The 12,981-nt window shown below is 47.1% G+C and overlaps 1 protein-coding gene across 9 annotated transcripts in view; it reads right to left on the bottom strand.

Moving 5' to 3' along the window:
• Window positions 1-9,490, bottom strand: part of MARK3 (microtubule affinity regulating kinase 3) — a 108,290-nt gene extending 98,800 nt beyond the window's left edge. For 5 of the 9 annotated variants that reach the window (XM_027120667.1, XM_027120674.1, XM_027120668.1 and 2 more), the window contains exon 1: window positions 8,801-9,450. In XM_027120667.1, the coding sequence (XP_026976468.1) occupies window positions 8,801-8,851 (51 nt within the window). In that variant the 5' untranslated portion in view covers window positions 8,852-9,450. Of the gene's footprint in view, window positions 1-8,800 lie in introns of all 9 variants that reach the window. The other 4 variants (XM_027120665.1, XM_027120666.1, XM_027120670.1 and 1 more) reach the window with 1 other exon arrangement.
• Between the last annotated feature and the right edge of the window lie 3,491 nt (window positions 9,491-12,981).

The following is a 12,981-nucleotide window of genomic DNA, read 5'->3' as shown; positions in this document are numbered from 1 at the left end:
TGCTCTCAGGGAGCTTTCAGTACACCAGAGAAAACTGACAAAATACAATAAACATAAGAAATATGCAAATTATATAATATGTTAAAGGTAACAATGCAATGGAAAAAAAAACCAGATCAGGATTAGGGAGGTTGGGAGGGCCACAGATGGTCAGAGTAAGACTCACTGAGCTGATGTTTGAAAAGAGGAGAAGGTGAGACAGTTAGCCATGTGGATATCTGGAAGAAAAGTGTTCAAAGAGAAGAGCCAATGTCAAGGCACTGAGGTTGGAGCGTCCCTGGTGTGTTCAAAGAACAGCAAGAAGACATCTGGGTCTATGAATGTAGTGGGTGCGGAGAGGTAGGAGATGAGGACAAAGAGGTAAGGGAGGCCACAGCATGGAAGACCTTATTCTTATAACAGTCCTATGAGGTCATTACTACTACCAATCCCACTTTATAGATGAGGTAACTGGGGCATGAAGAAGTTAAATAACTTGTCCAAGGTCACACAAAAAATGCTAGGTCAGATTATAAACCCAAAGAGTTACTATTATAGTGGTTGGAAAACATGAGCCCAAAGCCTTTGACATACCTCCCATTACAGGGAAAGGTCTATGTCCCTTCCACTTGAATCTGGGTGCCCATGACTGCTCTAACGTTTTAAGAATAAATGGCAGAAGTGATACTATGTGACTTCTGAGGCAAGGTCATAAAAGGCAAGCAGCTTCTGTCTTGTTTGCTGAAACACCGAGCCACCTCATGTGTCCGATCACACTGGAGTCTCCATGCTGGAGAGGCCCATGTAGCCACTCTGGCCAAGTCCCAGCTGAGCTCAGCCTTTTAACAATACCTGCCAAGGTGCCAGATATGTGAGTAAAGAAGCGGTCTTAGGATGTGGATCTTCCAGCCCAGCTACTCAAATCCCCCAGCCTTTCGTTATTCCCCCAAACTGAAGTCCCAGCCATAAACCATTCCCATCTGAATTCCTCACACAAAATCTGTGAGTATAGTGAAACACTTGTTGTTTTACACTACTAAGTTGTGGACTGGCTAGTTCCACAGCAGTAATAAGTAGGACAGCTATACAATAAGCAGGATATAAATGTTAAGCACCTGGCCTAAATTAACAGAAATGGAAAAAGCAACTAGAATACATTACCATGGTATGTAGAAGGTTCTTTATCATTGAATATCCTTAATGTCTAGAAGGCAACCTTCTTTTAAGAAAAGAAAATATAAGTTCCTTTAATCCATTCCACTAGTAAAGCTAACACGTGCCTATGAATACCAAGGCAGGCCTAGGGTAGGCAAGGGCTACACAAGGGAAGGAAGACAAGGAAAGAGGTGGAGACAGTACGTGAACAGAATGCCATCAAAAACACCTCAAGTACCTTGAACAACAAAAGCTGCTTGCCCAGCTTAGATTATTCTTCTGGACAAAGAATGGCAAGGCTAAGGGCAAAAGGCTGTGCTAGGAAATGGTTCTAGGTCTGCTCCTCTCCAGGACCCTCATGCTAGTCTGCTACTGTACTCAATGAAGTCATAAAGGTACCGACTACAGAAAGAATGGGGTTATGTAAAATTCTGGAATAAAACCTTTGGTTCAGCTTACTTGAACTTCATGTTAAATTCTTCCAATACAGATTTTCATGTAAAATGTCCATAATACAAACCCCACAATATTTCAACTCCACCTCCAAGCAACACCTAACTATTAGCATGAAATACAAACAAAACATCTCAAGCTTTATTCAAGCTTCAACTCTGAACATCAAGATCCCAGGTAACCCACAGAAACAATGCCTTATCTAGTCTGCATAAGACTGTATAAGACTAACCATGGCCAAGCAGCTCAGGTGACTAAAGTGCAGTGCTAAAGAACTCTAGCTTGAAGAAAAAGTTGGACTCCCCCCAAAAACGTCATTTTCTTGCAGTGCCAACTTCTGCCCTCTCAATTACTGTTCAGGCAGGTGCATGTGGGTCAGCACAAACCCCTTATTACTACTTGCAGACCAACTCCAAGCACATTCTTTAAATTCCTACGTAAGACAACATTAAAGCTGGGAGATTGCCAGGGAAGAGATTTGTTTTCTCCTTGTTTATTTTGAAAGTTTAAAATGGATGTGAGACAAGTGAATTTCTGCTTCAGTCCACCCAGTGGTGATCAGAAGCGGCTGTACTCCCTGACTCTTACTTCCAGCTTGGAAACAAATTCCAGGGATAAAATTTGGCTATGGGGACTTCCCCGGTGGTCCAGTGGCTAAGACTCTGTGCTCCCAACGCAGGGGGCTCGGGTTCAATCCCTGGTCAGGGAACTAGATCCCACATGTCGCAACTAAAAGATTCCGCATGCCGCAACTAAGACCCGGCACAGACGAAAAAAAAAAAATTGGCTACGTTTTAGAATCCAGAACAATCCTCTCTGAAATTAAAGATAACAGGGACTATTAGGACTTCCCTGGTGGCTCAGTGGTTAAGAATCCGCCTGCCAACGCAGGGGACACGGGTTGAAGCCCTGGTCGAGGAAGATCCCACATGCTGCAGAGCAACTAAGCCCGTGCACCACAACTACTGAGCCTGCGCTCTAGAGCCTGTGAGGCACAACTACGGGGCCAAGAGCCCCAGCTACTGAAGCCCGCGCGCCTAGAGCCCATGCTCCGCGACAAGAGAAGCCACAGCAATGAGAAGCCCGCGCACCACAACCAAGAGTAGCCCCAGCTCACGGCAACTAGAGAAAGCCCACGCGCAGCAACAAAGACCCAACGCAGGCAAAAAAGAAAGAAAGAAAAAAAAAAGGTAACCGGGACTATTAATTTATATTAAACTGTTTATGAGTCGTTTATAAGTAATTACAATATAAATACTCATGCACTACACAATCAAAACGACCAATATTCTACTCATGGAAAATTTCCACCTTTATCTAATTTACATAAAAAAGAAATGAAAACAACTCTGTAATTGAATAAGACCTTTTCCCAAACACTTTGACCCAATAAAAAATATTCTTCAGAGATCAACTTTTTTTTAAGAAATGCCCAAACACCTTGATTCAATAGATAGTTGTGCTTGGAAGTTAGGAAGATTAAATGAAATCATATTACTTATTTTTTTAAAGATTTTTTTGATGTGGACCATTTTTAAAGTCTTTATTGAATTTATTACAATATTGTTTCTGTTTTATGTTTTGGTTTTTTGGCACGAGGCATGTGGGATCTTAGCTCCCCGACCAGGGATCGAACCCACACCCCCACCTGCATTGGAAGGCGAAGTCTTAACTGCTGGACCGCCAGGGAAGTCCCCATATTACATATTTTAAATGAAATATTATATAAAGTACTTAGTATTGTTGCCTGATATTATAGTTAGTGATCAAAAATAGTAACTATTTTTATTCTCCATAACCACACTTCCCTACAAAGAACCAACTTTAAAAACTCAAGGAGGGCTTCCCTGGTGGCACAGTGGTTAAGAATCCGCCTGCCAATGCAGGGGACACAGGTTCGAACCCTGGTCCGGGAAGACCCCACATGCTGCGGAGCAACTAAGCCCGTGCACCACAACTACTGAGCCTGCGCTCTAGAGCCCGCGAGCCACAACTACTGAGCCCTCACGCTACAACTACTGAAGCCTGTGCGCCTAGAGCCCATGCTCCGCAACAAGAGAAGCCACCAAAACGAGAAGCCCGCGCACCACAACAAAGAGTAGCCCCTGCTTGCCGCAACTAGAGAAAGCCTGCGCGCAGCAAGACCCAATGCAGTCACACGCACAAAAAAAACCTCAAAGAAACTGAAAATGTTATTGAAACCATTGAAATCTCTTTTCTTTAGTCATAATACAATCTAAAGGAACACTGTTTAGTCAGCAAGTCTTCACTGAATACTAAGATAGCAATTCTTTAAAGTGTGGTTCCTGGATCTGCAGCATCAACATCACCTGGTAACTTGTTAGAAATGTAAACTCTAGGGCCCCGAAGGTAGAATCAAGGTCTGGGGGTGAGGCCCAGCAATCAGTGCTTTCATAAGCCCTCCAGGTGACTGTGGTGTTTGTTCCAGTTTGAGAGTTTACAGACTAGTTTCACAGAGCTCAGGGTGCTTTGTTCTGCAGGGACTAGGAAGTCCTAAGGCAGGGGAGTGATATGGTTCCTAGGTATATCCTCTACAGCGCCTAGCACAGTGTCATACACATAGCAGGCAGTCAGATCTTAACAGGTTAACAGTTTCATACAACCAACAGCTGGCTAGACAATAACACCATCAGTTTATTTATTTCACAGAGATAAGGAATTCTGATGACTGTCTGCATTAACTAATAATAAGTAAGTACATGGTGTGCACACACACCAGGAGCTGCTAAATTGGCAAAGCCCTCCAGGACCTCTGGTACCTTTGGCAAATAACCCAGGCTTACTTACAAAATGTCATATGCTTTGAAATGTAAGTGAAAAATACATTTCTAATTTTGCCAGTACACAAACAGGATTTGTCCATGACCTCTATACAAGTCAACTGTAGAACATAAGCTAAAATGCAAACTTTTTTGTTGCCTTTAAAAAAAAGCATCCTGGGGGACTTCCCTGATGGTCCAGTGGTAGATAATCCACCTTGCAATGCAGGGAACGCAGGTCGGGAAACTAGGATCCCACATGCGGTGGGGCAGCTGGGCCCCGCACCACAACTACTGAGTTCGCGCACCTCAACAAGAGAGCCCGTGTGCGGCAAACTACAGAGCCCAAGTGCCCTGGAGCCCGAGCAACAAAACTGGAGAAGAGAAAACCCGCACACTACAACTACAAAGAAGCCCGCCCACCACAACGAAGAGCCCACGCACCACAAGGAAAGATCTTGCATGCCGCAACTAAGACCCAACTCAGCCAAAAAAAAAAAAAAGCATCTTGAGGACTTCCCTGGTGGTCCACTGGCTAAGGCTCCGCACTTCCAATGCCCGGGTTCAATCCCTGGTCAGGGAACTAGATCCCACATGCATGCCGCAACTAAGACCCGGTGCAACTAAATATATATTTTATTTAAAAAAAGACTCATCTGTGAAGAATTTAAAAAATAAATTTAAAAAAGCATCTTGTTTCACATATTAGCCATCTATAATATATGGAAGCAAGATTTATTCTAATTTGAACAAAGTGTTTTTTAAAAAAAGACAACTGAGGAAACAAGCACTGATTGGATATTTGATATTAAAAAATTATGATAAAGGGATTAAGGTTACATTTTTTAAAGAAGGTTTATCTCTTCTAAAAGCTTTGGAGATGAAATGATATGAAATGATATGATGTACTGAGCTTGCTTGGGGAGAGAACAAATAAAAGAAGTCTGGTCATTAAGCTGTTGAGTACATGGTGGGGGCTAACTAGATACCAGGGTTGCCCAACCCTGGCACTCTTGACATTTTGGGCCAAATATTTCTTTGTTGAGGGGCCAGGGGGCACTGTCCTATGTACTGTAAAATGTTTAGCTGCATTTCTGGTCAGTAGCAACGCTCTTCAGTTGTGACAACCAACAATGTCTCCAGACATTGTCAAATGTCCACTGGGGGGGGCGTGGCAAAATTGTCCCCAGTTGACAACCATTGATAAATACTTATTAAATTCTCTTTATTTGTTTGAAATTTTCCATAGCAAAACATTTTTAGAAGTCTAATTTTAATTATACTCTGTGTATTGGTACAACTACATCTCCCTAGTTGAATAATTAGTACATAGCTTTTGAGAAACAGTCTGCTACACAAAAAAGCAGAGAGGATTGAGATGGAGACCTGAGGTCTAGTACAGGCTCTGCTGCTAAACAGTGAGTAGTCACAAGCAGCTCCTGTCATCTCTCTGAGCCTCAACATCCTCATTAGGTCTGACTGTTTGACTAGTCCTTCTGAGTTTTAAAATGATTTGATAACAGTTTTATCTTTTTTTTTTTTTTTTTTTTTTTTTGCGGTACGCGGGCCTCTCACTGTTGTGGCCTCTCCCGTTGCGGAGCACAGGCTCCGGACGCGCAGGCCCAGCAGCCATGGCTCACGGGCCCAGCCGCTCCGCGGCATGTGGGATCTTCCCGGACCGGGGCACGAACCTGTGTCCCCTGCATCAGCAGGCGTACTCTCAACCACTGCGCCACCAGGGAAACCCCAGTTTATCTTTTTATACACCTATCAGCTAATGGTGAATACTCACATCTGGAAATCAAACAACTGAAAATAGAGTAGTGTACTAGCATGAAGATAATATTCTTCTTGCAAATTATCTGTCTTTTATTATTCCTGATCTATAAGCAAAATTCTTACCACAATTATATTTACTTAAAATTTAAATAAGATTCCTAGGGTAAGCAAAATGGAGAGTCTTTTTACAAAATATAAAGACAAAGCTATTTGTCGTATCAGCCAAAATGTCCATCAACTGGTGAATGGATTTAAAAAAACCGGTACATCCAAACAATGAGTTCATTACTACTCAGCAATAAAAAGGAGTGAACTACTGATACACACACAAACATGAATAAATCTCAAAAGCATTATGCCAAGTGAAAGATGCTACACACAAGATTACATGCTCTCTGACTCCATTTAAAAACGTTCTAGAAAAGGTAAAACTATAGAGACAGATAACCGATCAGTAGTTGCCAGGGGCTGGGGGAAGGGAGAGGGGATTGACTGTAAAGAGACACAAGGGACCTTCTTAGGCAATGGAAACATCCTCTAACTTGGCCGTGATAGTGATTATGTGACTATACATTTGTCAAAACTCATCAAACTGTACACTTAAAAAGAGGGAACGTTCTATCTCAATACACCCAACTTTAACAAAAGAGATGCCCAACAGACTGAGAACTCCCATTCATTCTTGAACCCTCATCACTCGATTGGCAGGAAGTCTAACACTTAGCAGTTCAGTAGTGGTAGGTAAATAATATGGTATATGCCAGACGTGTAACACTGGCACAAGGGCACCACACTGTGAAAGATACACAACTACTTCCAGAACACGTCAATGCCGGAGTTAAAGCAGGGCATGGTGAGCTAATGCAATGATGCGCTACAAACCTCTATTTTAGCACTGTCAAAAATTCAATTTTAAATACATTCCATGAGAATGAAGGCATACTCCATACCCTACATTGTTTTTAAAGTTAGTAATTCCTAACGACACAAAAAGACTACACCGTAATTCAACAAATTCAACAGAGAACAAGGTAAAGACCCATGTGGTGTAAATTCTTCATTATAACAAACCTGCTATGATTGTTTCTGGCTTCAGTTTATTCAGTAAGTACGGAGCTCCTGCTCTGGTTCAATGTAAGATTTTGCAATGGAAGTCAATGATCAAAGCTAATCAACTCACTTTTTTGCTTGCTCCGCCCGACAGGGTAGTCAAAGAACAACAAAATGATGAAGTAAGAATTAGGTTCTTCAAAGGGTCTATGAGAAAATAAGTTCACTGACTCCCCTAGTCTAGATTTTCTACTACTTTTTATGTAACTTTCTAATCCATCTCAGGTAAAGGAACATACACCACTGTACCACTTATTTACCAGGTTAAAGAGCATTAAATACCACACCTTAATATACTGGAGGGATGCCTTAGACCAAGGTTTACATAAACAGATTAAATCATCTGACAGCTATCCAGCAAACAAGTGGCATTCTGAAGATTAAAATGAAGGCATTTGATACCACTAGGCCACAAGGTCTCAGGACGTAATTGAAAGCATGAAAACAGGCAGAGCCAGGAAGCTTTTCCTAAGTGATAGCATTTTCTTGCCAGGAATTACCTCATAACACTTAAAATAAAAGGCCAGTGAAGTTTCTTTACGAGTTATTTTTTAGATATTTTTGTTTTTAACAGAAGACAACTCACAGGTAGCTTGGAACAGTCCTGAAGCCAGTGCTAGAGAAGAGTTCAGAATGCACTTGGACAGAGTCAACATTTCTCCAGTGGAATTTCTACTACAAGTTGTCAGGCCCTAAAACTGCTTGCTGTTCCTGGCCTTCTGAAAAGGTTTACGTGAACAAAATCAAAGGTTCCTTTTACAGAATCACAGAATGTGAGTGCCAGAATGGACCTAAGAGCTCATCTAAGCCAACTTCTTTTGGGGAAGGGGGAAAGTTAAGCCCAGAGTGGGTGGCCCTCCGCTAGGCAGTGGGTGGCAGGGCTGCTTGACTACACATCCTCCTCTGAAATGTGCTTAACCAGCTCCTTCAAAACAGATTCGTAAGGAAACGGGGCTACTCCTCGACAAAGTCTTAGCTCTCTCCAAGAACTTCTGAACAGCTTCGGAGTTGCATCGAAGGGGGCCGAGAAGATTCCTCAGTGCGCACCTAGTTTTAGTGACTGTCACTTAGTTTAGTGACCGTCGCTAAATTTAGTTCGAGACAACTTAAAGAACGAGGCATGACGGACAGTCCACTCGATCCAATCAATTGCGTTTAATCAACACCACAAACGTGTTTTTAACCCGACAGCCTCTCATGAGATGCCTACCTAATTTAAAAGGTGAATTTAGTGGAAATAAGCCCTGTACACTGCGGGGACCCGACACACGCTCGGAGAGACCACCGCGCGGCCACCGGCCGGCCACGCTGCAGCCCTCAGGGTTCGCTACGAAGCGAGCCCCCGGCGTAATCGCGGATGCACTTCCCCGGCCCGCGCGCTCGGGAAACGGGCCGCCGAGGCCGCCTCCCGGGGCCCATGGCCGTCCACCGGGCCCAGAGCGCCGCGGCCTGGGGACCCGTCGGCGGCGAGGCGAGGGCTGCGGCCGCGCTCCCGGGGACGGCACGCGCAGACCTGGCCCGGGGCAGTCGCCTAGGTTACTCACGTTCTCAGTGTCCCGTTCATTCACCGTCGGCAGCGGGGTCCTAGTGGACATTTTACTTCACTTCACTTCTGCACAACGCGAGGGTGAAACAAATCAGCGCGGTCCCGGGGGCCGGAGAAGCGGCGTCGAGGGCCCGGCGGTTCCGGAGCGGCGCCGCTGCAGGGCGGCTCCCCTCCCCCACGGCCGTCTAGATCCCGGGTCGGGCCCGGGCCGTCCCCCGGCGGGTCGCGGGGCTCATGCTCCCCCGGCCCCGGCGGCCGCGCCGAGGAGCCCCGCGGGCGGCGGTGGCGGGGCCGGGCCGGCGGCGGCGGGCTGCGGGTCGGCCCACTGGCGTCCCCGCGCCTCCGGGCGCCCCGCGGGCCCGGACCCCCTCGCCTCCTCCTCCGCCCCCGCCCGTCGCGCCGCGGATTTCAGCGCCGGGGCCTCCACACAGCGCCGCCGGCGGCCCCTGAAGAAGAGGAGGATGTGGAGGAGGTGGAGTGCAAGACAGGTCCCCACGGCCTGCGGGCGCCGACCATGGATGGGGCTGCGGAGGCGGCGCCTGCACCCGGCTGTTCTTCTCCCTCCGGCTCGCTTTCCGCCTCAGCCTCCGCCCAGTGGCCACCGACACCGCCGCCCCCAGCACCTCCGAGCCTCACGGACCCAAGATGGCCGCCCCTCGGCTTCCTTTGCTGCCTCCGGATGCCGGAAGTGACGGCACCGCCGCCTCCCGGAGTCCAGCCAATTAGCGCGGCCCGAGGAAGCTGGCCCGGCTGCTGTTGCTAGGGGTGACTCGGCCTGGTCTAGAGCCGAGGGGGCGGCGCCCGAGGCTGGGCAGGGCTGGCGGGTCCCGGCGGGCAGCGGGGGCGGCGGGTTCCCAGCGTCCAGAGCACGCGGCACCCGTGAAAGAGCCGGCAAACGGCCCTGGGCGGCGGCCTGAGCTTGACTGCTGGATTGATACTTATAGTGTTGATCGAGGGCCTGCTGTATGCAAAAGCTGAGGTAGCGTCCCTCAAAAGCTGGGACCGCGCTGCCCCAAATCGAGATATAACAGCAATTATAGGGCCGGGGCTGTGGGGAGGAGCCGAGTTCCTGCATCGTTAACGGTGACCCGGGAGCCGAGGACTCAAATCACCCTTCCTGCCTCCGGCTCTGAGCAGCCGGGGCTGGGCTCAGCATCCGGAAGGCGGCAGACGCGTCCTGCCCTCAAGGAGCTCGCAGTCAGGAGGGAGATGGACCCGGACCCAGCTAAAAGCCTTTCGTAAGGAAGAGCGCTAGAAGGTGGCGGGGAGCCCTAGAAGCCCCCTGGGATCACCGCCTAAATGCCTGTAGGGGATTTATAACCAGACTTCAAACCCCGGGTCGGATGCTCAGATGCTCAGTGGACGGATGCTCCACCTTGGGGCGGAGCTCGGTGGACGCTTGCAGACTGGGACGTTGGAAATGGAACCTCCCCTAGAAGACTTCCTTGCTCTGGAGCCTCTGAATGTCTCCCGAGGACCTGCCTAGAGCCGAGCCAGCGTTGGATGGAATGCTTTGGTGCAGGGTTCTGAGGAGGAAGAGCGGAATGGTCTGGAGTAACATGAACTGTTACTGAGAGTCTACCTTGTGGGTACATTACATGTTACCTCATTTAAGCCTCAGAGTAACCCTGTAAGATGTACAGACACACCTTGTGATCCCAAGTCTAAACAGGTTACAGTGACTTGACCAAAGTACCCAAGTTGGTTAGCCGCAAAGCTGGGATTTGAACCTATATCCTAAAACTTTCGTAACAGATAAGCCCTTGTAGTGGGTATGTCTTGCTTTTCTTTTTCTATTTTTAATGTTTTCTCTTTTGGTCCCCCAGGATGTGACTCCTCTTGCTATGTCTGGGACATTTCCTGCCCTGTGAGACATATACGTCTTTAAACACCAGAATCATTCCCATGTGAGGACTAAGATGCAGTCAGGGCTTGCATCTCTCCCTCTCAGGAAAGTGTTCACTGGGCCAAGGACAGCCCTGTTTAAAATGTCCTTCTCTTTCTCCCTCTTTGGCCAAGCAGAGATGGTTGAATTCTTGTTAGTTAAATGTGTGTTTCACACAGTTCAAGTGAAATGTGGGTGAGCACAAGATTGTGGGAGTCCCTGAAGGGACACTTAGCCCAACTTGGGGAGTTGGGTCAAGGAAGCTTCCTGGAAGAGTGGTGGTTATGCTGAGTCTAGAAGCATGAGTCGAGTTAGCTAGGTGAGGATGGGTGGAAAGGGATGCCAAGCAGGATGGCCTGTACAGATGAGGAACGACATGGTGGGTTTAGGTCAATGTCAAGAGGTGAGAGGTGAGACTGGAGGGGTAGGCAGGGGCCAGGCCAGGTTTAGACACAGCATGGCACTCCTGATGACAGGAATGTCAACTAGGTCAGCTGGGAAAACACGCAGAGGACCCACAAAAGGGTTTCAGCCTTGGGCAGGAGCTGAGAGAAAGGGTTTGGATGATTCAGAACATTCCACATTGGCCAGAGAAGTGGCTGGGGGTGAGGTTTCCACCTTGATGCTTTTTTCACTGAAGCCACACATTAAATAATGAGTCAGTGAATGCCAAGAGGTAGGAAGTGAAACTGACAGTACTTAACTCAAGATGCTTCTGGTTTTCATAAAGGCTAGAATTAAAGAAACACTTTGAACTTTTCATAGCGCTTATGTCAAATGATATCATGGTACCATAAGGAGCTGGAAATGGGAGATAAGGCGTACATGTTATGTGAAAACTGGAGAGGAGGAGGAGGAGAAAAAAGAAAAGAAAAGAAAAAACAACACATTATTCTGTCTGAAGGACCCTCTGTAGCCTGAAATATGTACTTCTGTGGATCTATGGTCTGGAAGGAATGGAAGCACAGGATCTGGAAGTTTTCCTGGAATCCCTTCTTCTGTCCTTTTTCATATTCCTGTTTCCTATCATCATATTAAAATAGGTTCTATTTCAGCCTCCTTAAACTGAAAAGACATAACTAAATATACCAAGTTGTGTATGTGCTTAGGTAGTGCCTACTTTCATGTCAAGGAGGAAGGTCATCCTGAGAGGTAAGAAACTGAAGATAATCTAGTCCTACCCTTGCTGCTTTAGGACAAAAGAGAAACTGAGCCTCAAAGAGGTGAAGTGACTTGTCTGAAGTTGACAGCTGGTTAGCAGCAGAGCCAGAATGGGGCCCAGATTTCAGAAGCCCCAGACCTATGTCCTTGCTCCACAGCTACTATGGGCATGTGGTGGGGAGATCTGTTTAGCACCCACCCCATCCCAGCACCAGAAAGAACGAGTAACTGCACTAGTCCTGAGATTGCTCTCCTCTGGACTTCTTATGCAAGAAAAATAAGTCCCCATTTGTTTAAGCCATGAGAGTTTAGGCTGTCTGCTACTTGCAGCCCAGTGCATTCCTAACCAAGACTATCATGTCAAGTGGTCAGATCTCCTGACCCCTGGGCCTGTGTTCTCTGCACCACATCTAGTTTGGACAGAGGTGGAGAGGCCTGCTTCTGCCTGACCATCACACCACAGCATTCACAAGCACAACTCCCCTTTGAGAAGGTGTGGGAACTGCTGGGATCCAGGATCCATTCCTCAGCATGTGTGTGCATGTGTGTGTTGTTGTTGTGTAATTGATAGGGAGCAGAGAGCTGAGCACTGAGAATAAATAAAGCCAAGAAGAGAAGGGGTATGATAATTGTGGGACATCTGGGGGTCATCATGCCTGGAGGCAGGGACAGGTGTGCCCCCAAATAGGCCACAGATGCTTAGAGGCTGCCACCCAGGGAAATATAAAGTCCATTCCAGACTCCACCCTCCCCAGCTTCCCCAAGCTGCTCCCCAACATACCGGGGGTCAGAGCAGACATGCTGCTATTCTTTTAATTCACTGCTCTGGTCTCCTTCACCCCATTGGGGCCATTGTTTTCCTCTGTGAGGGCCAGCAGGCAGTTTAGGAATTCTCACATCCAAGACTTGTCCCTGCTGTTCTGCCTGGGATGGCTTCTGGTCTACTTGAATCTTCCCTATTGTTACAAGGCCCTGTCGTCTTACTTCTTCTATGGGACCTTCTCAGACTAGCTCCCAGTGAACATTCCCCCACTCCCAGAATCCTTGATTTTTGCTGCCTGAGGTCATAGTACGTTTACTGAGTTCCATTTTGAGTACATTTACTGTGCTCCAGCTCTATTGGCAATGCACCA

This window comes from Aethalodelphis obliquidens, unplaced genomic scaffold, assembly GCF_003676395.1.
Source record: "Aethalodelphis obliquidens isolate GAN/ISIS:26980383/991018 unplaced genomic scaffold, ASM367639v1 scaffold21, whole genome shotgun sequence".
In the NCBI taxonomy this organism is placed as follows: domain Eukaryota; kingdom Metazoa; phylum Chordata; class Mammalia; order Artiodactyla; family Delphinidae; genus Aethalodelphis; species Aethalodelphis obliquidens.
Note: the sequence above shows the minus strand (reverse complement) of the source record. Positions and strands in the feature narration are given on the sequence as shown.